At 41.1% G+C, this 26,587-nt stretch overlaps 1 protein-coding gene across 1 annotated transcript in view; it reads left to right on the plus strand.

Moving 5' to 3' along the window:
* The window catches only part of LOC144589834 (glypican-4-like), an 87,186-nt gene extending 63,576 nt beyond the window's left edge, over positions 1-23,610 (plus strand). Inside the window, exons 7-8 of the mRNA XM_078394864.1 lie at positions 15,593-15,768; positions 21,988-23,610. Of these exons, the coding sequence (XP_078250990.1) occupies positions 15,593-15,768; positions 21,988-22,202 (391 nt within the window). The 3' untranslated portion in view covers positions 22,203-23,610. The remainder of the gene's footprint in view (positions 1-15,592; positions 15,769-21,987) is intronic.
* The last annotated feature ends 2,977 nt before the right edge of the window (positions 23,611-26,587 follow it).

The raw sequence follows: 26,587 nt of genomic DNA on the forward strand, positions 1-26,587 counted from the left end.
CCTCTGTTCACACAATCCGAGGGATATTGCATCTACAAATAACCGAAGCTTGCTCATTTGAGATCACAAACTTCGCGCCTACTGTCTGCAAGTTGTTTATAAAAACAGCAGCTGTCTGCAGATTGTTTATACTTCTTGCATTTGAGGCAGCAGAAATTATGTAATGCCCTCCAGGCGCTGTAGGCAGTGCAATGTGCTGTTGTCAAGGGCCGTGAGGTCTACCCCTCCACCAGGGGGACGGAGGACAGTGCAGTCGAAAATGACGTGCTGCGCTGTTTGCTGGTCTGCTCCACACACGCAGGCTGCTGATGGACTCGACCCCCAACGATGCATGTTGGCATTGATCCGGCCGAACCCTGTGCGGAGCCGGTTCAGGGTGACCCACTCTTTGCGGGGCATGTCCGAGCCGGGTGCGACAGTGAATCGAGGAGGTGGCGATGTCTGTTCCCAGCTGGTTCTCCATGCTCCTAGTATGTTGAAACCGGAGCCACAGAGGGTCGCTGCATGACGGGAGAAAGGGTGACGAGATGACAGGCGTTGAGGTCCCAGTTGCTGTGAATCCTGGGCGAGGTGTTGTTTATATCCAGGTTGTTTATAAAAACAGCAGCTGTCGGCAGCCACTAACGAGACGGTGCGCAATCTATACGGCCTATATGGCAACCAGAGAGCTACGTAACCTAAGAAGCGACCAGCTTAAACAAGGAGTTAAAGTTATGGACCGCCAAGAACTTGCATCTCATATCATCATATCATATATATACAGCCGGAAACAGGCCTTTTCGGCCCACCAAGTCCGTGCCGCCCAGCGATCCCCGTACATTAACACCATCCTACACCCACTAGGGACAATTTTTTTTTTTTTTTACATTTACCCAGCCAATTAACCTACATACCTGTACGTCTTTGGAGTGTGGGAGGAAACCGAAGATCTCGGAGAAAACCCACGCAGGTCACGGGGAGAACGTACAAACTCCTTACAGTGCAGCACCCGTAGTCAGGATCGAACCTGAGTCTCCGGCGCTGCATTCGCTGTAAAGCAGCAACTCTACCGCTGCGCTACCGCCCCGCCTCTATTGTCAGAGAGGTCATACGTGAAGAAATTGGCTCTGCATTTGATTTGAAACTGAAGCCAATCCAAGAATCCCTGGACTCACTTCACAGTGATATGGCCTCCAATACAAATAAGGTAAAGGACTTAGAGGCAGCCGCTAACGAGACGGAATGCCGGCTCACTGATATTGAACAGAAGCTTGCTCATACACAATCGGAAAATGTGTTACTGAAACAGAAAAACGAACAGATTGAAGCTCATTGCCACAAGTTTAATATCCGAGTACCAGAGCTACCTAAAGACTACAAGAAAGGCAACCCTGCTGCTTTTATGAACTCTCTGTTATATGAGGTGTTTGGTGCTGACAAGCTGGGATCTCAACCCCTCATTAGGGTGGCGGTGTATGATCGCACGGCTCTTTAGCCTGGAAAGAAGAGGCTCATCATATGCTTGGCAAGGGAGTCTGGCAACCTGATGTTTAAAGGCAAGAGAATATACATCTACCCTGACCTCACAGCTGGTCTGGTCAAGAGAAGAGCACTATTCAATGAGGTACGAGGGTGCCTGCGGGAGGCAAATGTGAGATATGGGCTACTATTTCCATGCAAGCTGATTGTTACATTCGCTAACAATACTGTCTCCTTCACGAACCACAAAGAGACCATGGGGCACTTCAACCAGGTAATTAAACCAACTCTATAATCCTGGCGTCATCAAATGACTAAAATCTTTATCTGAGCAATAGCCTATTATGTGGGCAATATTGACTACATAACCTATTTTTGATTGACTCCATCATAATAGTGAACTATGTGGCCACAGATGATGTTCAACTGAGTCTGTGATTGTCGAACTGATGATTGACTATTGGGAGCAGGGGCAGACATTTGTCATATCCTGTGACTAAATAATGGTCTTTCTCCTTGAGACTGTGGATAAGTGGGATTACTTTATGTCCCCCTTGATAATGCACCCTAGGGGTGTTGTTTTTGTTTTATTTTTATTTTTCCCTTTTTTCTCATGGTTTGGCTTAATTGAGCATTCCTAGTTTTGCTTTTTATCACAGTTTAAAATAAAATGGCATTAATAATACTTAATCTCCTTAAATGTATTTATAAATTGTAGGAGGATGTCGTTCCTTCTGTTATGTTGCATCCCTGTAATGTACAGGGAAGGAAGCACTCAGGAGGTATTAAATGGGTGGGTGGGTGTGGGTGCTCGTGTGTGTTCTTGTTTTTTGTTTTGTTTTCTGGGGTTTTTTTTCTCTATCCTTTGCCAGTCTTGCACTCAGCTGCTTCCTTGATCTGTACTAAATACCCAAATATAACTTTATAACCAAGGTGAAACGGAAAAAAATCATGTCATACCTGAATAAACAAAAAGTAGATGTAGCATTCTTACAAGAAACTCGTCTTCTATTTAAAGCTCAAATCCGGATGGGACGGCAATGTATTTCATTCCTCTTTCACTTCTGACTTGAGAGGTGTTGCAATTCTCATCAGACAGAATGTATTATATCTCTCTGGAGCAGTCAAATCTGATTTTAAAAATGGTCGCTTTATCTTTGTCAGGGGCCTACTTGACCAAGTCTAAATCATTTTATTAAATTGTTATTGCCCTAATAATTATGATGTCCCCAAATTTATTAATGATCTTACATTGATGGTGACACAATTTATGATTCCCATTTTTGGGGGGGTGATTTCAATTGCATTTTGGATGCTAATCTGGACAGATCTTCACCTACCAATCATTCCCTATCTAACATGTCTATTGCATTAGCCCATAATACTTAGGAAATGGGCCTTCATGAAATTTGTAGAACTAATCACCCAAATGCAGAGACTTTTCATTCTACTCCCCTGTGCACAATACGTATTCAAGAATAGATTTATTTTTTGTTTCGTCATCTTTTGTTTCCAAGGTATCGAAATCTGCTCACTTAGCAAGTATCAGATCACTCTGCACTTTTTTTTTTCAATTGAGTTTGATGGACCTCCTGCATCACCTAAAAGCTGGAGGTTTAATACAACATTGTTGGCCAACCAACAGTTCTCGGCCATGCATCAGGACTCAACAGTATGTCCTTTAATTGTTTGGGACATGTTGAAAGCCTATATTAGAGGGATCATCATAGCATTTTCTTCCTCCCTTAAAACCAAATCCAAAGATGAATCACAGCATATTGAACAAGAAATGAAAAAGTTGGAGAAACATCACTGTTTATCTAAAGACCCTGCTACACTTTCCCAAATTGATAACTTGTAAATGAAATACAACAACATAAACAAAGCAGAGGTATGAAGAACAAGGTGAAATGGCAGGTAAATTACTGGCATGGCAAATAAAAAAAGAATCAGCAGATCGGGCCATTCTGCGGATTGAAGGGGCTGATGGTTATGTAATAATGGATCCAGTTCAAATCAATGAGATATTTAAAGAATTCTATAGTGAACTGTATAAATCATATTGGCATTGTAAGGGGAAACCCTTAATTCCTTTTTGAAAGATACCCCTTTACCCCACTTAACAACTGAAAGGAGGTCCCACTTAGATAAAGATATAACTTCTGAGGAAATTTTGAAGGCTATATCTTCTCTCCAAAGTGGCAAAGCCATCCAACTGGATTGGATGGTTTTCTAGTTGAATTTTACAGACAGTTTTCTCAGCAGCTAATGCCCTTTTTTTCTTTCTATGATTTCAACCTGTCTTCAGAAAAAGCTACTTCCTTAATCCCTCTATATAGCAGCTATTACTTTACTTAAAAAGAAAGACGAGGATCCTCTGTTATGCGCCTCTTATAGGCCTGTCTCATTGTTAAATGTCGATTATAAGATCATTACTAAAATTCTAACTTTACGCCTCGAACCAATGGCCTCTAGTCTTATTCACCCTGACCAAACAGGTTTTGTCCATCCGGGAAGACGAGAGACAAATTGGGAGTATAAAGATGGAGCTAAGGGGGAAGTGATTACAGGAAAAGTTGCAAAAGACTCCCGAATTAATGAGAAGGAAAGTTCGAGAAGGGATAAGAGAGTAAGGTCAGGGCCAATAGTGTGAGAGGGGAGGTGAATACCGGAAGTTAAAGTGTTGTATTTGAATGTGCGAAGTATAAAAAATAAAGTGAATGAGCTTGAGGCCCAGTTAGATATTTGCAAGTATGATGATGTGGGAATTACAGAGACATAGCTGCAAGAGGACCAGGGCTGGGAGCTGAATATTCAGGGGTATACGACCCGAAAGACAGACAGGTGGACAGAGGGGGTGGGGTCGCTCTGTTAGTAAGAAATGATATTCAGTCCTTTGCAAGGGGTGACATAGAATCAGGAGATGTAGAATCAGTATGGACAGAACTGAGGAATTGTTAGGGTAAAAAGACCCTGATGAGAGTTATCTACAGCCCCCAAAGAGTAGCCAGGATATAGGGTGCAAGTTGAATCAAGAGTTAAAATTGGCATGTCGCAAAGGTAATGCTACAGTGGTTATGGGAAATTTCAACATGCAGGTAGACTGGGAAAATCAGCTTGGTAATGGACCCCAAGAAAGGGAGTTTGTGGAGTGCCTCCAAGATAGATTCAGAGCAGCTTGTACCAGGGAGAAGGCAATTCTGGATTTAGTGTTATGTAATGAGTAAAGATCAGTTCATTTGATAAGGGACCTCAAGGTAAAAGAGCCATTAGTGATCATAATATGATAAGTTTTAATCTACAATTTGAGAGGGAGAAGGGAAAATCGGAAGTGTCTGTATTGCAAGGGGGACTATGGAGGCATGAGAAAGGAGCTGGCCAGAGTTGACTAGAAAGAGACCCTAGCAGGGAAGACGGTGAAAAAACAATGGCAGGTATTTCTGGGAATAATACAGAAGCTGCAGGATCAGTTCATTCCAAAGAGGAAGAAAGATTCCAAGGGGAGTAAGAGGCGACCGTGGCTGACAAGGGAAGTCAAGGACAGTATAAAAATAAAAGAGAAGAAGTATAACATAGCAAAGACGAGCGGGAAGCCAGAGGATTGGGACTCTTAAAGAGCAACAAAAGATAACTAAAAAGGCTAACTACGGGGAGAAAAGATGAGGTACGAAGGTAAGCTAGCCAAGAATATAAAGTAGGATAGTAAAAGCTTCTTCAGGTACCTGAAGAGGAAAAAAATAGTTAAGACAAATGTGGGTCCCTTGAAGACAGAAGCAGGTGAATTTATTATGGGGAACAAGGAAATGGCAGACGAGTTGAACAGGTACTTTGGATCTGTCTTCACTAAGGAAGACACCAACAATCTCCCAGATGTACTAGTGGATAGGGGTCCTAGGGTGACGGAGGAACTGAAGGAAATTCACATTAGGCAGGAAATGGTGTTGGGTAGACTGATGGGACTGAAGGCTGATAAATCTCCAGGGCCTGATGGTCTGCATCCCAGGGTACTTAAGGAAGTGGCGCTAGGAATCGTGGACGCATTGGTGATCATTTTCCAATGTTCTATAGATTCAGGATCAGTTCCTGTGGATTGGAGGGTAGCTAATATTATCCCACTTTTTAAGAAAGGAGGGAGAGAGAAAACGGGAAATTATAGACCAGTTAGCCTGATACCAGTGGTGGGGAAGATGCTGGAGGCAATTATAAAAGAAGAAATTGCGGAACATTTGGATCACAGTAACAGGATCGTTCCAAGTCAGCATGGTTTTTTTTTTTTTTTTTGAAAAGCATATGTACAAATCGAAATAAGAAAAAACACATTTGTTACAAAGTTCTTACATAGCTTCAATTTTTAAATTTTTGAAGAGAGAAAGTAAAAATAAAAATATAAAACTATAAACTTGGGGAGAGAGAGAGTAAGAGGGTTAAAAAAAAAGAAAAAAAGATCTAACAATAAAAATTAACGGGAGTAGATCCGGGAGACAAAAACCACAGCTGTACATCCAACCCCCAACTCAAGTTTCAACTTTTTATTTAAATTTTTTTTTTTTATTTTAGTCCTGTGCCAAGCCCATTTACTTTTCTAAAAATTCAATAAATGGAGACCATATTTTTAAAAATAACTCAGGTTTGTCGATTAAGGCAAACCTTATTTTTTCCAAATGCAGGGTCTCTGTCATTTCCATAGTCCACATTTTAATTGTGGGGGTTATTGGTTTTTTCCAAAATTTAAGTATTAGTTTTTTCGCAGTTATTAGACTGTAATCAAGAAAATGTACCTGACTTACTGTAAAATTTGTAGTATGTTCTGATAATCCTAATATAATTAATTTTGGGTCCATATCTAATTTTTTATTAATAACTTTAGAAACTATTTTAAAAATCTCCAACCAGAAGTTTTGCATTTTTATACAAGTTACGAAAATATGAGTTAAATTAGCTTCTTGAAATTGACATTTATCACACATAGGAGAGATACTAGGAAAAATCCTATTTAATTTTGTCTTCGAATAATGTAATCTATGTATTATTTTAAATTGTATTAGGGAATGTCTAGTATTCAATGAACATTGATGTATATGTTGTAAACTTTCATCCCATATATCTTGCATTATAACTTGATTCAATTCGTCCTCCCATGCTCGTCTATAAGATTCTGATGACGGAATGTCAATGTCAAGGAGAATATTGTAAATAAAAGATATTAATTTATTTGAGTTATAATGTCGATTCAGGCATACATCAAGTATTTCTGGACCTCTAAACTTATATTCTTGCATGTGTGATTTTACATAATCTCTAAGTTGTAAATATCTAAAATAATTATTAACATGTAATCCGTACTTCTGCTGTAACTCCTGAAACGAAAGAAAAGTTCCCTTATGATAAAGATCTCCCACCCTTTTGATTCCATAACTTTTCCATTGAGCAAAGCCTCTATCTAAGACAGACGGTTTAAAAGAAGGATTATTCGCAATAGGAAGGAAAACAGATAATTTACTCAATTTTAACGTAAGCTTTAATTGTTTCCAGGTACGGATAACACTATGTATAATGGAATTACCTCCATATGTTTTTTTATTTAAATTTATTGGAGCTAAGAGGATCGCACCAATATCGAATGGTAAACAATCCTCTTTCTCCATCTTTAACCAATCCGGTTGTTGATCAGAATCATCCAACCAGCAGGTTATATTTTTAATATTAACCGCCCAATAATAAAATAAAAAGTTAGGTAAAGCAATTCCTCCATTAATTTTAGACTTACATAAGTGTCTTTTATTTATTCTATGAGTCTTGTAGTCCCAAATAAAATTAGTAACAATTGAATCAATTTTTTTAAAAAACTTTTTTGGAAGGTAGATCGGAATTGCTTGAAATAAGTATAGTAGCTGTGGCAGAAAGATCATCTTTATAGCATTACTACGACCAACTAATGATATAGGAAGTGTTTTCCAAAATTGGATATTTCTGTGTAATTTAACAAGTAAAGGAGGAAAATTTGATTTAAATAAAGAAGTATATTTCCTAGTCACGTAAATTCCAAGATATTTAAACTTTTCATAGGCAATTTTGAAAGGAAATTGTTGAAGTATGGCCGGATTATGCTCCATTATTGGCATAATTTCACTTTTATACCAGTTAATTCTATAACCTGAAAATGAACCAAATTGAGTTATGAGATTTAATAAATTCGGAATGCTAATTTCTGGCTTTGTAATATATATTAATACATCATCCGCATATAAAGAAATTTTATTGGTTGTATGTTTAGTGTTGTAGCCATAAATATGTGAATTTGATCTAATACTCTCAGCAAGTGGTTCTATAATTAGGGCAAATAAAAGTGGTGATAGTGGACATCCTTGTCTACAACCCCTAGCTAAATGAAATTTAGATGACAGCATTTGATTAGTTAATATTCTAGCTGTTGGGGATGTATATAAAAGTTTCACCCATGCACAAAAATTTTCACCTAGTTGAAATTTTTCCATCACTGAGAAAAGATAAGGCCATTCTACTTGATCAAATGCTTTTTCAGCATCTAGCGAGATGATTGCTAAATCTTCATTTAATAGTCTATTTGAATAAATTATATTAAACAAGCGTCTCAAATTGAAAAATGAATATCGTTTGGCTATAAAGCCTGATTGATCGGGGTGTATCAATTTGTCTATAACTAGACTTAATCTCTGAGCTAAGATTTTCGCTATGGGTTTTTAAAGGGGAAATATAGCTTGACTAATCTTCTGGATTTTTTTGAGGATGTAACTAGGAAAATGGACAAGGGAGAGCCAGTGGATGTTGTGTACCTGGACTTTCAGAAAGCCTTTGATAAGGTCCCATATGGGAGATTAGTCAGCAAGATTAGAGCACATGGTATTGAGGGTAGGGTGCTGACATGGATAGAAAATTGGTTGGCAGACAGAAAACAAAGAGTAGGGATTAACGGGTCCCTTTTAGAATGGCAAGCAGTGACTAGTGGGGTACTGCAAGGCTCGGTGCTGGGACCACAGCTATTTACAATATACATTAATGATTTAGATGAAGGGATTAAAAGTAACATTAGCAAATTTGTGGATGACACAAAGCTGGGTGGCCGTGTGAACTGTGAGGAGGATGCTATGAGGATGCAGGGTGACTTGGACAGGTTGTGTGAGTGAGCAGATGCATGGCAGATGCAGTTTAATGTGGATAAATGTGAGATTATCCAGTTTGGTGGTAACAGGAAGGCAGATTATTATCTGAATGGTGTCAAGTTAGGAAATGGGAAAATACAAAGAGATCTGGGTGTCCTTGTTCATCAGTCACTTAAAGATAGCATGCAGGTACAGCAGGCAGTGAAGAAAGCTAATGGCATATTGGCCTTTATGACAAGAGGAGTTGAGTATTGGAGCAAAGAGGTCCTTCTGCAGTTGTACAGGGCCCTAGTGAGACCGCACCTGGAGTACTGTGTGCAGTTTTGGTCTCCAAATTTGAGGAAGGACATTCTTGCTATTGAGGGTGTGCAGCGTAGGTTAACTAGGTTAATTCCCGGAATGGCCGTACTGTCGTATGTTGAAAGGCTGGAGCACTAGGCTTGTATACACTTGAATTTAGAATGATGAGACGGGATCTTATTGAAACTTATAAGATTATTAAGGGATTGGACACGTTAGAGGAAGAAAAAATGTTCCCAATGTTGGGGGAGTCCAGATCCAGGGGTCACAGTTTAAGAATAAGGAGTAGGCCATTTAGAATGGAGATGAGAAAAAACATTTTCAGTCAGAGAGTTGTAAATCTGTGGAATTCTGCCTCAGAAGGCAGTGGAGGCCAATTCTCTTGATGCTTTCAACAGAGAGCTCGATAGAGCTCTTAATGATAGCGGAGTCAGGGGGTAAAGGGAGAAAGCAGGATCGGGGTACTGGTTGTGAATGATCAGCCATGATCACATTGAATCGAAGGGCCAAATGGCCTACTCCTGCACCTATTGTCTATTGTCCAGGGTCATTTTTTGTTTGACAATATATGTAGGTACTTTGACATTCTTTTATGGTGGCTATTTCTGTCGATGCTGAAAACGCATTTGATGGACTAGAATGGGAATGTAGCCATCCTATCAAGATTTAATTTTGGCTTTGTCTTCACTTCCTGGATCCGTATCAATAGCTCCCCTATGGCAATCATTAAGACAAATACTCAGTACTCATCTCCCTTCAAGCTATTTCGAGGGACAAGACAAGGCTGCCCATTGCCTCCACTATTATTTGCTCTCGCAATTGAGCCTCTGGCCACAATAATAAGATCACATGTCCACTTATAAGGTATTAAAATTGGAAATGAAAATCACGTTATTTCACTGTACGCGGATGATATTTTACTTTGTTTACGAGACCCCTATATTTAATCCCAACATTTTTTACAATAGTGGAACAGTTTGGCGACCAGTCAAAACTGAGATCATGCCAATCTCCAAATTCAATTCTGATTCTTTAAAAGGGAAGTTCATCTTGAAATAGTCTCCAGACTACATGAGGTACTTGGGCATATATACATTCCCAGTAACATAGAAGAGGCTTATCAACTTAATTATCCCCCATTTATTGACAGTCACAAACGACCTGAAAAGAATGAACTTACTTCCTATTTCCTTTATGGGCAGAATTAACATACTTAAAATGTCTATTTTACCCAAATTTCTGTATTTATTTCATATAATGCTGGTGGGTTAAACTTACCAAACCTTAAACTCTATTTTCTCTCAGCTCAACTTACCCAGATCAAGCAATGGTTCTCCAGCTTATTAAGTGTACCCTACCATTATTAATAGCTTACAAACATGGAAGAGCTCCCATAAATTTATGGGTTACAAGGAGCATCTCTCTCCCTTTACTCCCATATGGAGAAACCCCAACTTCACATCCTGTTTTAACGATGACGCATTTAAGCCATGGTATGATAAGGGAAGTAGTAAATCTTTTTGAGAATGGTACATTTATGTCCTTTAATCAGTTACAATCAAAATACACTCTACCCACCACTCATTTATTCATGTTTTTCCAAATTCGTCATATGATTCAGACAAGTCAAGGAACTCTTAAAACCCAAACATTCCAGAATAGAATGTCTTATAAACAAGGACATAAAAATCTCCACATGTATTTCTAAAGTATATAAATCCCTGTTGGAATACTTGTCTACAAACACAGAGGCTACCAGACGTAAATGGGAAAAGGATTTAGAGATGGAGATAAGTAAAGAGGACTGGTCTTTTTTGCCTTAAAGCTCATAAATGTTCCTACAACATGAGACACAAACTTTATTTTTTTAAAACTCTACATAGATCTTAAACACCTGAAAAACTTCATAAAATGAACAATGAAATGTCCTTTCTGTGCTGGCTTTGCAAAAATCAAAAAGGGAACTTTTATCGCATGTTTTGGTCCTGTAATTTGCTGTCAACATTTTGAAATTCTGTATTTGATATAACACTGTTTAGATGTGCAGATCACAAAATCTGCTCGCTTGTGACTTCTTGGCACAGGTAATATGGACCCTTGGAATGAATTTCATAAAAATATATTTTGACTGTCAATCAAACCATATAACTCTCGAAAATCTTTCTTTTTTTTTGTTTGTTTGTCTTTTTCTTTTCTTCCCCTTATACTGTGCATAATTGTACATTGAATTCTCATTTGTATTTTTGTGAAGCTCAATAAAAAAAATTTTTTTTTAAAGGAATCTGAGGGGCAACGTTTGCATGCATATGCACGCTAGAGGAGGTAGTTGAGGCAGAAATTATAATTACATTTAAAAGATGTATGAGTAGGAAAGGAAAGATTTAGAGTGATATGGGCCACGTTGGGACTAGAGTAGCTGGGGCACCTTTGTTAGCATGGGCAAGCTGAGCGGAAGGGCTTCATTCTGTGCTCTATGACTATGAAACGGTGCAGGTTAGATCCAGAACTAGATTTCTGTGACTGGACGCAATAAGGATGTTGGTCTTTTCCGTGGAGCATAGGAGGTTGAGGGGTGATGTTATAGAGGAATATAAAACCATGAGGGACTTGGGTACTGTGGATGATCACAGACTTTTCTCCAGGATAGGGTGTCTAAAACTAAAAGGCATAGATTGAAGATAAGCAGGAAAGCCTTAAAAGGGGGCTGAGGGGCAAAGTTTTCACACAGGGTGGCTGGTACAAGCGGCCAGAGCAAGTGGTGGAGATGGCAAAATCTCAGGCTTACTGCCTGTGCCACGCGATAGTGAGAATGGGAATGGAGTGAGGTGGAGGATAAATACGTGGCTGAGGGACTGGCGCAGGGAGCAGGGATTCAAGTTTCTGGATCATTGGGACCTCTTCTGGGGGAAGTATGACCTGTACAAAAAGGACGGGTTGCATCTGAACCTGAGGGGAACCAATATTCTGGCGGGGAGATTTGCTAAGGTAATTGCGGAGACTTTAAACTAGTACGGTTGGGGGGAGGGACTCAAACACAGATAGCTAATAGGCAGTGTGTGAGGCAGGAGGCAGAAAAGGGAAACACTCAGACCCAATATGTAGGAGAGAAAGAAGTGAAAAGAAATAAACTGAGAATAAGAAATGATGGGTCCCTTAAATGTGTATATTTTAATGCTAGGAGCATTGTAAGAAAGGTGGATGAGCTTAGAGCCTGGATTGACATCTGGAAGTATGATGTTGTGGCGATCAGTGAAACATTGTTGCAGGAGGGTTGCGATTGGCAAGTAAATATTCCAGGATTTCATTGTTTCAGATGTGATAGAATCGGAGGGGCAAGAGGTGGGGGTGTTGCATTGCTTGTCAGGGAGGATATCACAGCAGTGCTTTGGCAGGACAGACTAGAAGGCTCGATTAGGGAGGCTGTTTGGGTGGAACTCAGAAATGAGAAAGGTTTAGCAACACTTATAGGGGTGTATTATAGACCGCCAAATAGGGAACGAGAATTGGAAGAGCAAATATGTAAGGAGATAGCAGATATTAGTAGTAAGCACAGAGTAGTGATTGTGGGTGATTTCAATTTTCTGTACATAGACTGGGAATCACATTCTGTTAAAGGGCTGGATGGTTTGGAGTTTGTAAAATGTGTGCAGGATAGTTTTTTGCAGCAATACGTAGAGGTACCTACCAGAGAAGGGGCAGTGTTGGACCTCCTGTTGGGAAATGAGACGGGTCAGGTGGCGGAGGATGTGTTGAGGAGCACTTTTGTCTAGTGATCACAATGCCATTAGTTTCAATATAATTATGGAGAAGGTCAAATCTGGACCAAGGGTTGAGATTTTGAATTGGAGAAAGGCTAATTTTGAGGAGATGAGAAAGGATTTAAAAGGAGTGAAATGGGACATTTTGTTTTATGAAAAGGATATAATAGAGAAATGGAGGATATTTAAAGGTGAAATTTTGAGAGTACAGAGTCTTTATGTCCCTGTTCGGTGGAAAGGAAAGAATAATAATTTGAAAGAGCCGTGGTTTTCCAGGGAAATTGGACACTTGGTTCGGAAAAAGAGAGATATACAATAAATATAAGCGGCAGGGAGTAAATGAGGTTCTTGAGGAATATAAAGAATGTAAAAGGAATCTTAAGAAGAAAATTAGAAAAGCGAAAAAAAGATATGAGGTTGCTTTGGCAAGTAATGTAAAAGTAAACCCCAAGGGGTTCTACAGATATGTCAATAGCAAAAGGATAGCGAGGGATAAAATTGGTCCATTCGAGAGTCAGAGTGGACAGCTATGTGCTGAGCCGGAAGAAATGGGGGAGATATTAAACAATTTCTTTTCTTCGGTATTCACCGAGGAGAAGGATATTGAATTATGTGAGGTAAGCGAAACAAGTAGAGTAGTGATGGAAATTATGAGGATTAAAGAAGAGGAGGTACGGACACATTTGAAAAATATAAAAGTGGATAAGTCTCCAGGTCCTGATAGGATATTCCCTAGGACATTGAGGGAAGTTAGTGCAGAAATAGCAGGGGCTATGACGGAAATATTTCAAACGTCATTAGAAACGGGGATGGTGCCGGAAGATTGGCGCATTGCGCATGTTGTGCCTTTGTTTAAAAAAGGTTCTAAAAGTAAACCTAGCAATTATAGACCTGTTAGTTTGATGTCTGGTGGGAAAATTAATGGAAAAGATACTTAGGGACAATATATATAATTATATGGATAAACAAGGTCTGATTAGAAACAGTCAACATGGATTTGTGCCTGGAAGGTCATGTTTGACTAATCTTCTTGAATTTTTTGAAGAGGTTACCAGGGAAATTGATAAGGGCAAGGCTGTGGATGTTGTCTATATGGACTTCAGTAAGGCATTTGACAAGGTTCCACATGGAAGGTTGATTAAGAAGGTTAAATCGTTGGGTATTAATAGTGAGGTTACAAGATGGATTCAACAATGCCTGAATGGGAGATACCAGAGGGTAATGGTTGACAACTGTATGTCAGGTTGGAGGCCAGTGTCTAGTGGAGTACCCCAAGGATCTGTGTTGGGTCCACTGTTGTTTGTCATTTACATTAATGATCTGGATGATGGTGTGGCAAATTGGATTAGTAAATATGCAGATGATACTAAGATAGGTGGTGTAGTTAATAATGAAGTAGATTTTCAAAATCTACAGAGAGACTTGGGCCTTTTGGAAGGGTGGGCTGAAAGATGGCAGATGGAGTTTAATGCTGATAAGTGTGAGGTGCTGCATTTTGGTAGGACAAATCAAAATAGGACGTACAGGGTAAATGGTAGGGAATTGAGGAATGCAGTGGAACAGAGGGATCTGGGAATAACTGTGCATTGTTCTCTGAAGGTGGAATCTCATGTGGATAGGGTGGTGAAGAAGGCGTTTGGTATGCTTGCCTTTATAAATCAGAGCATCGAATATAGAAGTTGGGATGTAATGTTAAAATTGTACAGGGCATTGGTGAGGCCGAATCTGGAGTATGGTGTGCAGTTCTGGTCGCCAAATTATAGGAAGGATGTCGACAAAATGGAGAGGGTACAGAGGAGATTTACTAGAATGTTGCCTGGGTTTCAGCACTTAAGCTACAGAGAGAGGTTGAACAGGTTGGGTCTTTATTCTTTGGAGCGTAGAAGGTTGAGGGGGGACTTGATAGAGGTTTTTAAAATTTTAAGAGGGACGGACAGAGTTGACTTTTCCCCTTGAGAGTGGGGAAGATTCCAACAAGGGGACATAACTTCAGAATTGAGGGACAAAAGTTTAGGGGTAACATGAGGGGTAACTTCTTTACTCAGAGGGTGGTGGCTGTATGGAATGGGCTTCCGGTGGAAGTGGTGGAGGCAGGCTCGATTTTATTATTTAAGAGTAAATTGGATAGGTATATGGATGAGAGGGGATTGGAGGGTTATGGTCTGAGAGCAGGTAGATGAGACTAGGTCAGAGAGAGTGGTCGGCGTGGACTGGTAGGGCCGAACGGGCCTGTTTCCATGCTGTAGTTGTTATCTGGTTATCTGGTTACAATGTTTCAAAGATGTCTATTGATAAGGAAGGGTTCGGTTAGGGAGATTTGATCTAATCTCGGGCAAATACCTCAGATAGACATTCCCCCTCCCCCTAGTCACAACAGAGTCCCCCTAGTCCTTACCTTCCACCCCATCAGCTGTCGCATACAACACATAATCCTCCGAAACTTCAGCCACCTCCAACGGGATCCCACCACTAGCCACATTTTCCCATCTCCACCCTTTTCCGCCTTCCGCAGAGACCGTTCCCTCCGCAACTCCCTGGTTAACCCATCCCAAACCACCCAAACCACCCTCTTCCGCAGATACAAGCAGGAACCTATCAAAGGATAAGGTTTTAAGGCGATTGGCAAAAATATGGGATTGTTCGGTTTTGTTCTCTACAACACGCCATGCCATGATTTAACACATAATATAAGAGTATAAAAAGCAGATTCAATGTTTAATTTTAATGGAGAAACAATTCTCGGGCTCTGGCGAAGATTGCTGCCCTAGATATGTGCAGTGGGCTGGACAGTCTCCCTCTATTTTATGATTTTGGTCCAGAATGCAAGTCATTTCACAAGACCTAAACAAGTCCGTGCCTCTGTGTAACCTAGCTTTTATTTTGAAACTCTGACAGCTCTCGATATGATAGAAAGGAATTGTTCATTGTTTGTTCTAGGTACAATTTTGCAGTGACGGGCAATGGCCTTGCAAACCAGCTCAACAACCCAGCTGTTAAAGTGGATATTACCAAACCAGACATGGTGATTCGTAGGCAGATAATGGTGCTGCAAATAATGACCAATAAAATAAAGAATGCGTATCATGGAAACGATGCAACATTTCATGATGCAAGTAAGTAACCTTTTCCAAGAAAATCATCAGCTTGCATTAATGTTCTTCAAGTAGGCAAACAATCGCTATTAGATTGTTTAGGAAGAGTGAAAAGTGTAGTCAAATGGGAATTTTTGGCCTTTCAAGCGAGCCTATGTTGCATCATTTTGACCTGAGAACAGTAACGCAGGAATAACATGCTTTTATCAATAAAGTAACTGTATAATTATTGAATAGTCAAAAACCAATGGCCACAAAGCACAGAAACAGGCCTTCAGTCGTCGATGTCCATCAAGTACTCGCCTGTATCGTCCCATTGACCAGCACTTGGTGCATGAGATTGATCATCATGTCATGCACCAAGGTTCTCATGTCCTGCACCACCACTTTCACACTAGCACCCTCTGGATGAAAATCCAAAATCCAATCCTCCAATCTCCTCAAATTGCACATGGGGTCAAAGAATCACACAACATGGAAACAGGCTTTTTGGCCCAACAGGTCCATGCCGACCAAATGCCCCGTCTCTGCTCGTCCCATTTGGCCCGACAGGTCCATGCCGACCAAATGCCCCGTCTCTGCTCATCCCATTTGGCCCATATCACTCCAAACCTCTTCTTTCCATCTATCCATCCAATGTCCTTAAAATGTTGTTATTGTACCTGCCTCAACTGCTGGCAATTCCTTCCATACACCCACCACCGTGAGCAGAGAACAGTTCAGCTTCCTCTGTGTGAAGACCCCGACTACATCATTTGTTTTCCCTCTCACTTTGAAGCTATGCCTTCCAGTTGTTGATTTCCCCATCCTGGAATAAGACTGTCCATTCACCCTATCTAACCTCTTATGTATACACTGATATAAGATCACCCTCAGCCTCCTGTGCTCCAAGGAATAAAGTCCTAGCCTGCCCACCTCTCCCTGTAGCGCAAGTACTCGAAGTCCTAGCAATATCCTCTGTGTACTCTTCCCCGCTTTAGGGCATCTTTCCTATAGCAGGTCAACCAAAACTGAACATAATTCTCAAGTGCAATCTCACTTGTGGAACTGTAACATAGTGTAGCAATTTCTATATTCAATTTCCTGACTAATGAACGTCAGTGTGCCAAAAGCTGCCTTCACCACCCTTTCTACTAGCAACGCCACTTTCAGAAAACTCTGTATTTATAGATCCCTGTGGTCCATGACTCCTGCCCAGGGCTCTACTGTTCATTGGGAATATTCTGCCCTGGTTTGACCTCCCAAAATACCACACCTCACAGTAATTTGAATTAAACATTTGCCATTCCCATTCCTGGGCCCACTTGCACAGCTGATCAATATCCTGCTGTAATTGTTGATAACCATCTTTACAGTCTAGGATATTATCAGGAAATATGTCCCCATTCCAACATTATTGGTAGGTGTAAATCCTGACAAATAAATAAACTAAAGCCAGGAAAATCCTGATTGTCCCCTAAGCCTACGCAAGTCCTCCTGCGATCTTTCCCTACCATAGCATCAAAGAATCTTACAGAGTGGAAACAGGACCTTCGGCCCAACTTGCCCACACTGGCCAACATGTCCCATCTACACTAGTTCCACCAGCCTGCATTTGGCTCATATCCCTCTAAACCTGTCTCATTCATGTGCCTGTCTAAATGTATCTTCAACATTGTGATAGTACGTGCCTCAACTACCTCTGGCAGCTCGTTCCATACACACACTACCCTTTGTGTGAAAAAGTTACCCCTCAGGTTTTGATTAAATCTGTACCCCCTCTCCATAAACCTATGTCCTCGGGTTCTTCATTCTGTGCATTTACTCGATCTATTTCTCTCATGATTTTGTACACCTGTACAAGGAGGATTTAAACTAATGTGGCAGGGGGATGGGAGCAGGAGCAGAGAGACAGAGGGGTGTAAAATGAGGGTAGAAGCAATAGGTAGCAAGGTGAAAAGTAAAAGTGGCAGGCAGACAAATCCAGGGCAAAAATCAAAAAGGGCCACTTTTCAACATAATTGTATAAGGGGTAAGAGAGTTGTAAAAACAAGCCTGAAGGCTTTGTGTCTCAATGCAAGGAGTATACGTAATAAGGTGGATGAATTAAATGTGGAGATAGTTATTAATGATTATGATATAGTTGGGATTACGGAGACATGGCTCCAGGGTGACCAAGGCTGGGAGCTCAACATCCAGGGATATTCTATATTCAGGCGGGATAGACAGAAAGGAAAAGGAGGTGGGGTAACGTTACTGGTTAGAGAGGAGATTAAAGCAGTGGAAAGGAAGGACATTAGCTTGGAGGAAGTGGAATCGATATGGGTAGAACTACGAAACACTAAGGGGCTGAAAACGCTAGTGGGAGTTGTGTACAGGCCACCTAGCAGCAGTAGTGAGGTTGGGGATGGCATCAAGCAGGAAATTAGAAATGCGTGCACTAAAGGTGCAGCAGTTATAATGGGTGACTTCAATCTACATATAGATTGGGTGAACCAAACTGGCAGGGGTGCTGAGGAAGAGGATTTCTTGGAATGTTTGAGAGATGGTTTTCTAAACCAACATGTCGAGGAACCAACGAGAGAACAGGCCATTCTAGACTGGGTATTGAGTAATGAGGAAGGGTTAGTTAGCAGTCTTGTTGTGCGAGGCCCCGTGGGCAAGAGTGATCATAATATGGTAGAGTTCTTCATTAGGATGGAGAGTGACAAAGTCAATACAGAAACAAGTGTTCTGAACTTAAAGAAAGGTAACTGAGGGTATGAGGCGTGAATTGTCCAAGATAGACTGGCGATTGATGCTGAAAGGGTTGACGGTGGACATGCAATGGAAGGCATTTAAAGGTCGCATGGATGAACTACAACAAGTGTTCATCCCAGTTTGGCAAAAGAACAAACCAGGAAAGGTAGTGCATCCGTGGCTAACAAGGGAAATCAAGGATAGTATTAAAACAAAAGATGAAGCATACAGATTAGCCAGAAAAAGTAGCATACCAGAGGACTGAGAGAAATTCAGAGTCCAGCAGAGGAGGACAAAGGGCTTAATTATGAAAGGGAAAATAGATTATGAGGGAAAACTGGCAAGGAACATAAAAATTGACTGCAAAAGCTTTTATAGATATGTCAAGAGAAAAAGATTAGTTAAGACAAATGTAGGTCCCTTGCAGTCGGAAACAGGTGAATTGATCATAGGGAACAAGGAGATGGCAGACCAATTGAACAAATACTTTGGTTCTGTCTTCACTAAGGAAGACATAAACCGTCTGCCGGAAATAGCGGGGGACCGGGGGTCTAATGAGATGGAGGAACTGAGGGAAATCCAGGTTAGTCGGGAAGTGGTGTTAGGTAAATTAAATGGATTAAAGGCAGATAAATCCCCAGGGCCAGATAGACTGTATCCCAGAGTGCTTAAGGAAGTAGCCTCAGAAATAGTGGATGCATTAGTGATAATTTTTCAAAACTCTTTAGATTCTGGAGTAGTTCCTGAGGACTGGAGGGTAGCTAATGTAACCCCACTTTTTAAAAAGGGAGGGAGAGAGAAAACGGGGAATTATAGACCAGTTAGCCTAACATCGGTAGTGGGGAAAATGCTAGAGTCAGTTATTAAAGATGTGATAGCATCACATTTGGAAAGTGGTGAAATCATCGGACAAAGTCAGCATGGATTTACCAAAGGCAAATCATGTCTGACGAATCTTATAGAATTTTTCGAGGATGTAACTAGTAGAGTGGATAAGGGAGAACCAGTCGATGTGTTATATCTGGACTTTCAGAAGGCCTTCGACAAGGTCCCACATAGGAGATTGGTGTACAAACTTAAAGCACACGGTATTGAGGGTTCAGTGTTGAGGTGGATAGAAAATTGGTTGGCGGACAGGAAGCAAAGAGTAGGAATAAACGGGTCCTTTTCGGAATGGCAGGCAGTGACTAGTGGGGTACCGCAAGGCTCAGTGCTGGGACCCCAGTTATTTACAATATATATTAATGATTTGGACGAGGGAATTGAATGCAACATCTCTAAGTTTGCGGATGACACGAAGTTGGGTGGCAATGTTAGCTGCGAGGAGGATGCTAGGAGGCTGCAGAGTGACTTGGATAGATTAGGCGAGTGGGCAAATGCATGGCAGACGCAATATAATGTGGATAAATGTGAGGTTATCCACTTTGGCGGCAAGAACAGGAAAGCAGAGTATTACCTGAATGGTGACCGATTGGGAGAAGGGGAGATGCAACATGACCTGGGTGTCATGGTGCACCAGTCAGTGAAAGCAAGCATGCAGGTGCAGCAGGCAGTGAAGAAAGCGAATGGTATGTTGGCATTCATAGCAAGAGGATTTGAGTTTAGGAGCAGGGAGGTTCTGCTGTAGTTGTACAGGGCCTTGATGAGACCGCACCTGGAGTATTGTGTGCAGTTTTGGTCTCCTAACCTGAGGAAATACGTTCTTGCCTTAGAGGGAGTACAGAGAAGGTTCACCAGATTGATCCTTGGGATGGCGGGACTTTCATATGAGGAAAGACTGGGTAGACTGGGCTTGTACTCACTGGAATATAGAAGACTGAGGGGGGATCTTATAGAAACATATAAAATTCTTAAGGGGTTGGAGAGGCTAGATGCGGGAAGATTGTTCCCGATGTTGGGGGAGTCCAGAACCAGGGGTCACAGCTTAAGGATAAGGGGGAAGTCTTTTAGGACCGAGATGAGAAAACATTTCTTCACACAGAGAGTGGTGAGTCTGTGGAATTCTCTGCCACAGAAGGTAGTTGAGGCCAGTTCATTGGCTATATTTAAGAGGGAGTTAGATGTGGCCCTTTTTGCTAAAGGGATCAGGGGGTATGGAGAGAAGGCAGGTACAGGCTACTGAGCTGGATGATCAGCCATGATCATATTGAATGGCGGTGCAGGCTCGAAGGGCCAAATGGCCTACTCCTGCACCTATTTTCGATGTATATGTCTAAGATCATCCCTCATCCTCCTGCGCTCTGGGGAATAGAGTCCTAGCCTGCTCAACCTCTCCCCATTGCTCAGGCCCTCGAGTCCTGTCAACATCGTCATAAATCTTCTCTGCACCCTTTCCAGCTTGACAACATCTTTCCCATATCATGGTGCCGAAAACCGAACAAAATATTCTAAATTTGGCCTCACCAATGTCTTATACAACTGCAACATGACCTCCCCACTTCTATACTCAATGCTATGACTGATGACGGCCAATGTGCCAAAGTCTTTTTGACCTCTCTATCTACCTGTGATGCCACTTTCAACGAACTGTATACCTAGATATACAGTTATATACTAGATATAACCCATGGATCATTCTGCTCCACAACATTTCTCTGCTCTAATACACTCCCCAGACCCCTACCATTCACTGTGTAGGTTCTGCCCATGTTAGTGCTCCTAAAATGCAACACCTCACATTGCTCAGTATTAAATTCCATCAACTATTCCTCAGCCCATATGCCCAACATGATCCTGCTGCAATTTTTGACAACTATCTTCACTATCTACAATGCCACCCACTTTTGTGTCATCTCCAAACTTGCTAATCATGCCATGTATGTTCTCATCCAAATCATTGATGTAGATGACAAACAGTAACGGGCCCAGCACCGAACCCTGAGGCACACCACAGGTCTTCAGTCCGAGAAGCAACCTTTCACCCTCTGCTTCCTTCCATGGAGCCAATTTTCTATCCACTCAGCTATCTCTCCTTGAATCTCATGGGACCTAACCTCCCAGAGCAGCCTACCATGTGGATCCTTGTCGAATTCCTTACTGAGATCCATATATAGAATGTCTACAACTCTGCCCTCATTGATCTTTTTGGTCACGTCTTCACAAAACTCAATCAGATTTGTGAGACCTCCCACATATAAAACCATGTTGACTATCCCATATCAGTCCATGTTCATTTGTGCATGTATATCTTATTCCTCAGAATACTCTAGCATCTTTCCGACCACAGATGTTATGCCCTCACTGTTTACAACTCCAAACTTCAATTTGTCTGAAGATTATCTGTATGCAAGTCATTAATATAAATCTACAAGTACAGTCCTGTCCACTGGAGAATATCACTGCTTGCTCCTTTAGTCCGAACACTAGGACTCTTTTGTCATTCTTTGTTTTGTGTCGGTAAGTCTTTGTATCTATTTTGCCATTGTCTCCTAGTTCCATGTTTAAATTTTGTTGATTTTTACTACTCTACATTCGTATGGCATTGTGAAAGAAATTAAATTTCAATTTGATTTTGATTTTCAGGTGATGAAGGCAGCGGTGAAGAAAGTGGCAGTGGCTGTAATGGACTTGACTGCCACCTAGAGTTCACGTTCACCATCACTGATTCTCCTCTGCTCCTTGCTCCCTTGGAGCCCAAGAAAATGAAACCCAGTAACTCTGCTTGCTGCAGCAATCTCTCACAGCTAATTCTACTTGTTAGCTGCTTTATTATAGCCTTACATCTGAGATTGAGATAATCACCCAAGATGCAAAAGAGTCTTCACAAATAGCTTTAAAAAAAACTATTCTCATTTATACCAGCTGATGACTTCACATTAAATTGCAAACTTTTCTTAAAGTCTCATCAATGATGTTTGGTTGTTGCTTTAAAGGTATTGAGATTGTTGTTGGCACCAATGTATCTACTTAATCATAATGCACGAGTGAAAACATGCCTTCCACACCATTATTATGTGGACTCCAAGGTAAATACATTACTTGATAAATCTGGAAGGCATTTTTAATAACATTTGCATTTGACCCATTTAAAGAAACAGGTTGCCTGCAAGGAAATCCAAGCCAACTTTCATTATATAATATCATGGCGAATATCTGTACAGAAGCAAATTTATTTATCTTGGATTGACGGGATAATGATGCACCTATTGATGCACAAATGTATCTGTTATGTAGTCACACTAATATCTGATATATGCCTGGTATAATTTTAGGAAGGTAGTTTAGTTATAAACAGTTGCACAGTAATTAGAGCTGTGATCGTTGGGCCTTTCCATCAGGGAACATCACAGCTCTGTAATTTGTTTAAAGATCAAATTTGGAGAAAGTCTGTAATGCAGACACCAGAACAAAATCCACTGTTGACATTGCTTGATGTTTGAGAAATCTGGATTTAGTTTCTGAAAGTTAATTTTTGAAGTTGCCGTCCCTGTGGAGAGCTGCCAATCCCATGCAGCTTCCTGCATTTCAGTCGCGAGCATCATCATACTGGAATAACGTTTCAATGCAATACTTGTCCTGTATGCATTTCAGTTTTCATTGTAATGTTAATTATATTTTTATATCAAAATTTTAACTACTTGTAATTGCTAGCTCAGGGTCAGTACACTATTTTAGAAATTTCTGTTCTGTTATTTTTCAATCAGCAGAAAACTGAATGATATGCATTTGCTGTTTGTAAGTCATTGGGGTTCTTGTTTAAGTAGTGATTTAGTGTGATAGTAGATTGTATAAAGTTGAGGCATTGTTAAGCTAGCTGAAGGTGTTATAGGTTTGCTATTCCATTTTAGATCACTTAGAACTTAGTTTTGGCTTTCTGTAAGGGAAAGCAAATTGTCTGAAATATCCATTCATTAGCTGAAATTCAGCTGGAAAACCAGCGGTGATGGTGTGGTTCTGATTGGCAGAGAGCTCTGCACTCTTTCTTTCATGACAAACTTGTATATTTGCTTTAGTCATTTTATAAAAGCTTGTTATAATCCCAGGAATTATGTTTTAAAATACACAATGCTGTACTGATCATCATTTTCATTTCAAATGGAAAGTACAAACTGCTTGATGTAAGTTGAAAAACAATGCACAGATTACTGCTTTATTCATGGTGCAGCAGCTGCACTGTGGGAAACATCACCATGCAATACAACTGATGCTTAAGTAAACTTGTCTACATCAAATTTGAGTTTTTGAGTTATTGTACTGAAGCTAAAACACTTTTTGAACACAGTTGTAATCTGCAACTTATTTTTGATAATATTAGACACCAGACAATAGACAATAGACAATAGGTGCAGGAGTAGGCCATTCAGCCCTTCGAGCCAGCACCGCCATTCAATGCGATCATGGCTGATCACTCTCAATCAGTACCCCGTTCCTGCCTTCTCCCCATACCCCCTTACTCCGCTATCCTTAAGAGCTCTATCCAGCTCTCTCTTGAAAGCATCCAACGAACTGGCCTCCACTGCCTTCTGAGGCAGAGAATTCCACACCTTCACCACCCTCTGACTGAAAAAGTTCTTCCTCATCTCCGTTCTAAATGGCCTACCCCTTATTCTCAAACTGTGGCCCCTTGTTCTGGACTCCCCCAACATTGGGAACATGTTATCTGCCTCTAATGTGTCCAATCCCCTAATTATCTTATATGTTTCAATAAGATCCCCCCTCATCCTTCTAAATTCCAGTGTATACAAGCCCAATCGCTCCAGCCTTTCAACATACGACAGTCCCGCCATTCCGGGAATTAACCTAGTGAACCTACGCTGCACGCTGCACGCCCTCCATAGCAAGAACATCCTTCCTCAAATTTGGAGACCAAAACTGCACACAGTACTCCAGGTGCGGTCTCACCAGGGCCCGGTACAACTGTAGTAGGACCTCTTTGCTCCACAATAGGCGCAGGAGGAGGCCATTCGGCCCTTTGAGCCAGCACTGCCATTCACTGTGATCATGGCTGATCATCCACAATCAGTACCCCATGCATGCCTTCTCCCCATATCCTTTGACTCGGCTATCTTTAAGAATATCTAACTCTTGAAAGCATCCAGAGAATTGGCCTCCACTGCCTTCTGAAACATAAAATTCCATAGATTCACAACTCTCTGAGTGAAAAAGCTTTTCCGCATGTCCGTTCTAAATGGCCTACCCCTTATTCGTAAACTGTGATCCCTGGTTCTGCACTCCCCCAACATTGGGAACATGTTTCCTGCCTCTAGTGTGTCCAATCCCTTAATAATCTTATATGTTTCAATAAAATCCACTCTCATCCTTCTAAATTCCAGGGTAGACACAAAATGCTGGAGTAAATCAGCGGGCAAGGCAGCATTTCTGGAGAGAAGGAATGGATCACGTTTCAGGTCGAGACCCTTTTTCAGACTTCTCTTGACCTGAAACGTCACCCATTCCTTCTTTCCAGAGATACTGCCTGACCCACTGAGTTACTCCGGCATTTTGTGCCTACCTTCGATTTAAACCAGCATCTGCAATTTTTTTTCCTACACCTTTCCTTCAAAATTCCAGTGAATACAAGCCCAGTCGCTCCATTCCTTCAGCATATGACAGTCCAGCCATGAACCTACGGCTGCACTCCCTCAATAGCAAGAATGACCTTCCGCAAATTTGGAAACCAAAACTCCGCACAATACTCCAAATGTGGTCTCACCAGGGCCCTGTCCAACTGCACAAGGACCTCTGCCCCTTTCAGTGACTGATGTACAAAGATCACCCAGATCTTGTTAAACTTCCTCTTTTCCTAATTTGACACCACTCAGATAATAATTTGCCTTCCTGTTCTCGCCACCAAAGTGGATAACCTCACATTTATCCTCATTTAACTGCATCTGCCAGACATCTGCCCACACACCCAAGTCGCCCAACATCCTCATAGCATCCTCCTCACAGTTCACACTGCCACCCAGCTTTGTGTCATCTGCAAATTTGCTAATGTTACTTTTAATCCCTTCATCTAAAACATTAATGTATATTGTAAATAGCTGCGGTCCCAGCTTCGAGCCTTGCGGTGCCCCACTAGTCACTGCCTGCCATTCTGAAAGGGACCCATTAATCCCTACTCTTTGTTTCCTGTCTGCTAACCAATTTTCTATCCATGTCAGCACCCTACCCCCAATACCATGTGCTCTAATTTTCCCCACTAATCTCCTGTGTGGGACTTTATCAAAGGCTTTCTGAAAGTCCAGGTACACTATATCCACTGGCTCTCTCATTTCCATTTTCCTAGTTACATCCTCAAAAAAGTCCTGAAGATTAGTCAAGCATGATTTCCCGTTCGTAAATCCATGCTGACTCGGACTGTCGATCCTGTTACTGCGATCCAAATGTGCCGCTATTTCATCTTTTATAATTGACTCCAACATCTTCCCCACCACCGATGTCAGGCTAACTGGTCTATAATTCCCTGTTTTCTCTCTCCCCCTTTCTTAAAAAGTGGAATAACATTAGCTACCCTCCAATCCACAGGAACTGATGCAGAATCTATATTTTTTCATATTTATTTTCATATTTCAGATATAGACATTGGAAAATGATCACCAATGTGTCTACGATTTCTAGAGCCACCTCCTTAAGTACCCTGTGATGCAGACCACCAGGCCCTGGGGATTTATCAGCCTTCAGTCCCATCAGTCTACTAATGTGAATTTCCTTCAGTTCTTCCGTCACCCTAGGTCCTCTGGCTACTTGTACATCTGGGAGATTGTGTCTTTCTTAATGAAGAGAGATTCAACTCGTTTGCCATTTCCTTGTTCCTCATAATAAATTCACCTGTTTCTGTCTTCAAGAACATTTGTCTTTCCTAATTTTTTCCTCTTTTCATACCTAAAGAAGCTTTTACTATCCTCCTTTATATTCTTCGCTAGCTTACCTTCATACCTCATCTTTTCTCTCGTATTGCCTTTTTAGTTATCTTCTGTTGCTCTTTAAAAGAGTCCCAATCCTCTGGCTTCCCGCTCATCTTTGCTATGTAATACTTCTCTTTGATTTTTATACTGGGTGGCAGCCTCGCAGCCTGGCAGTCTGCCTTTTTCATCCTTTTTTTGTTATTTTTAGTGTGTTTTAAAAGTACGTGTTAATGTTCTCTGGTTTGTTTTATGTGGAGGTGGGGGTCGGGGGAAAC

Source organism: Rhinoraja longicauda, unplaced genomic scaffold, assembly GCF_053455715.1.
Source record: "Rhinoraja longicauda isolate Sanriku21f unplaced genomic scaffold, sRhiLon1.1 Scf000079, whole genome shotgun sequence".
NCBI classification, from domain to species: domain Eukaryota; kingdom Metazoa; phylum Chordata; class Chondrichthyes; order Rajiformes; family Arhynchobatidae; genus Rhinoraja; species Rhinoraja longicauda.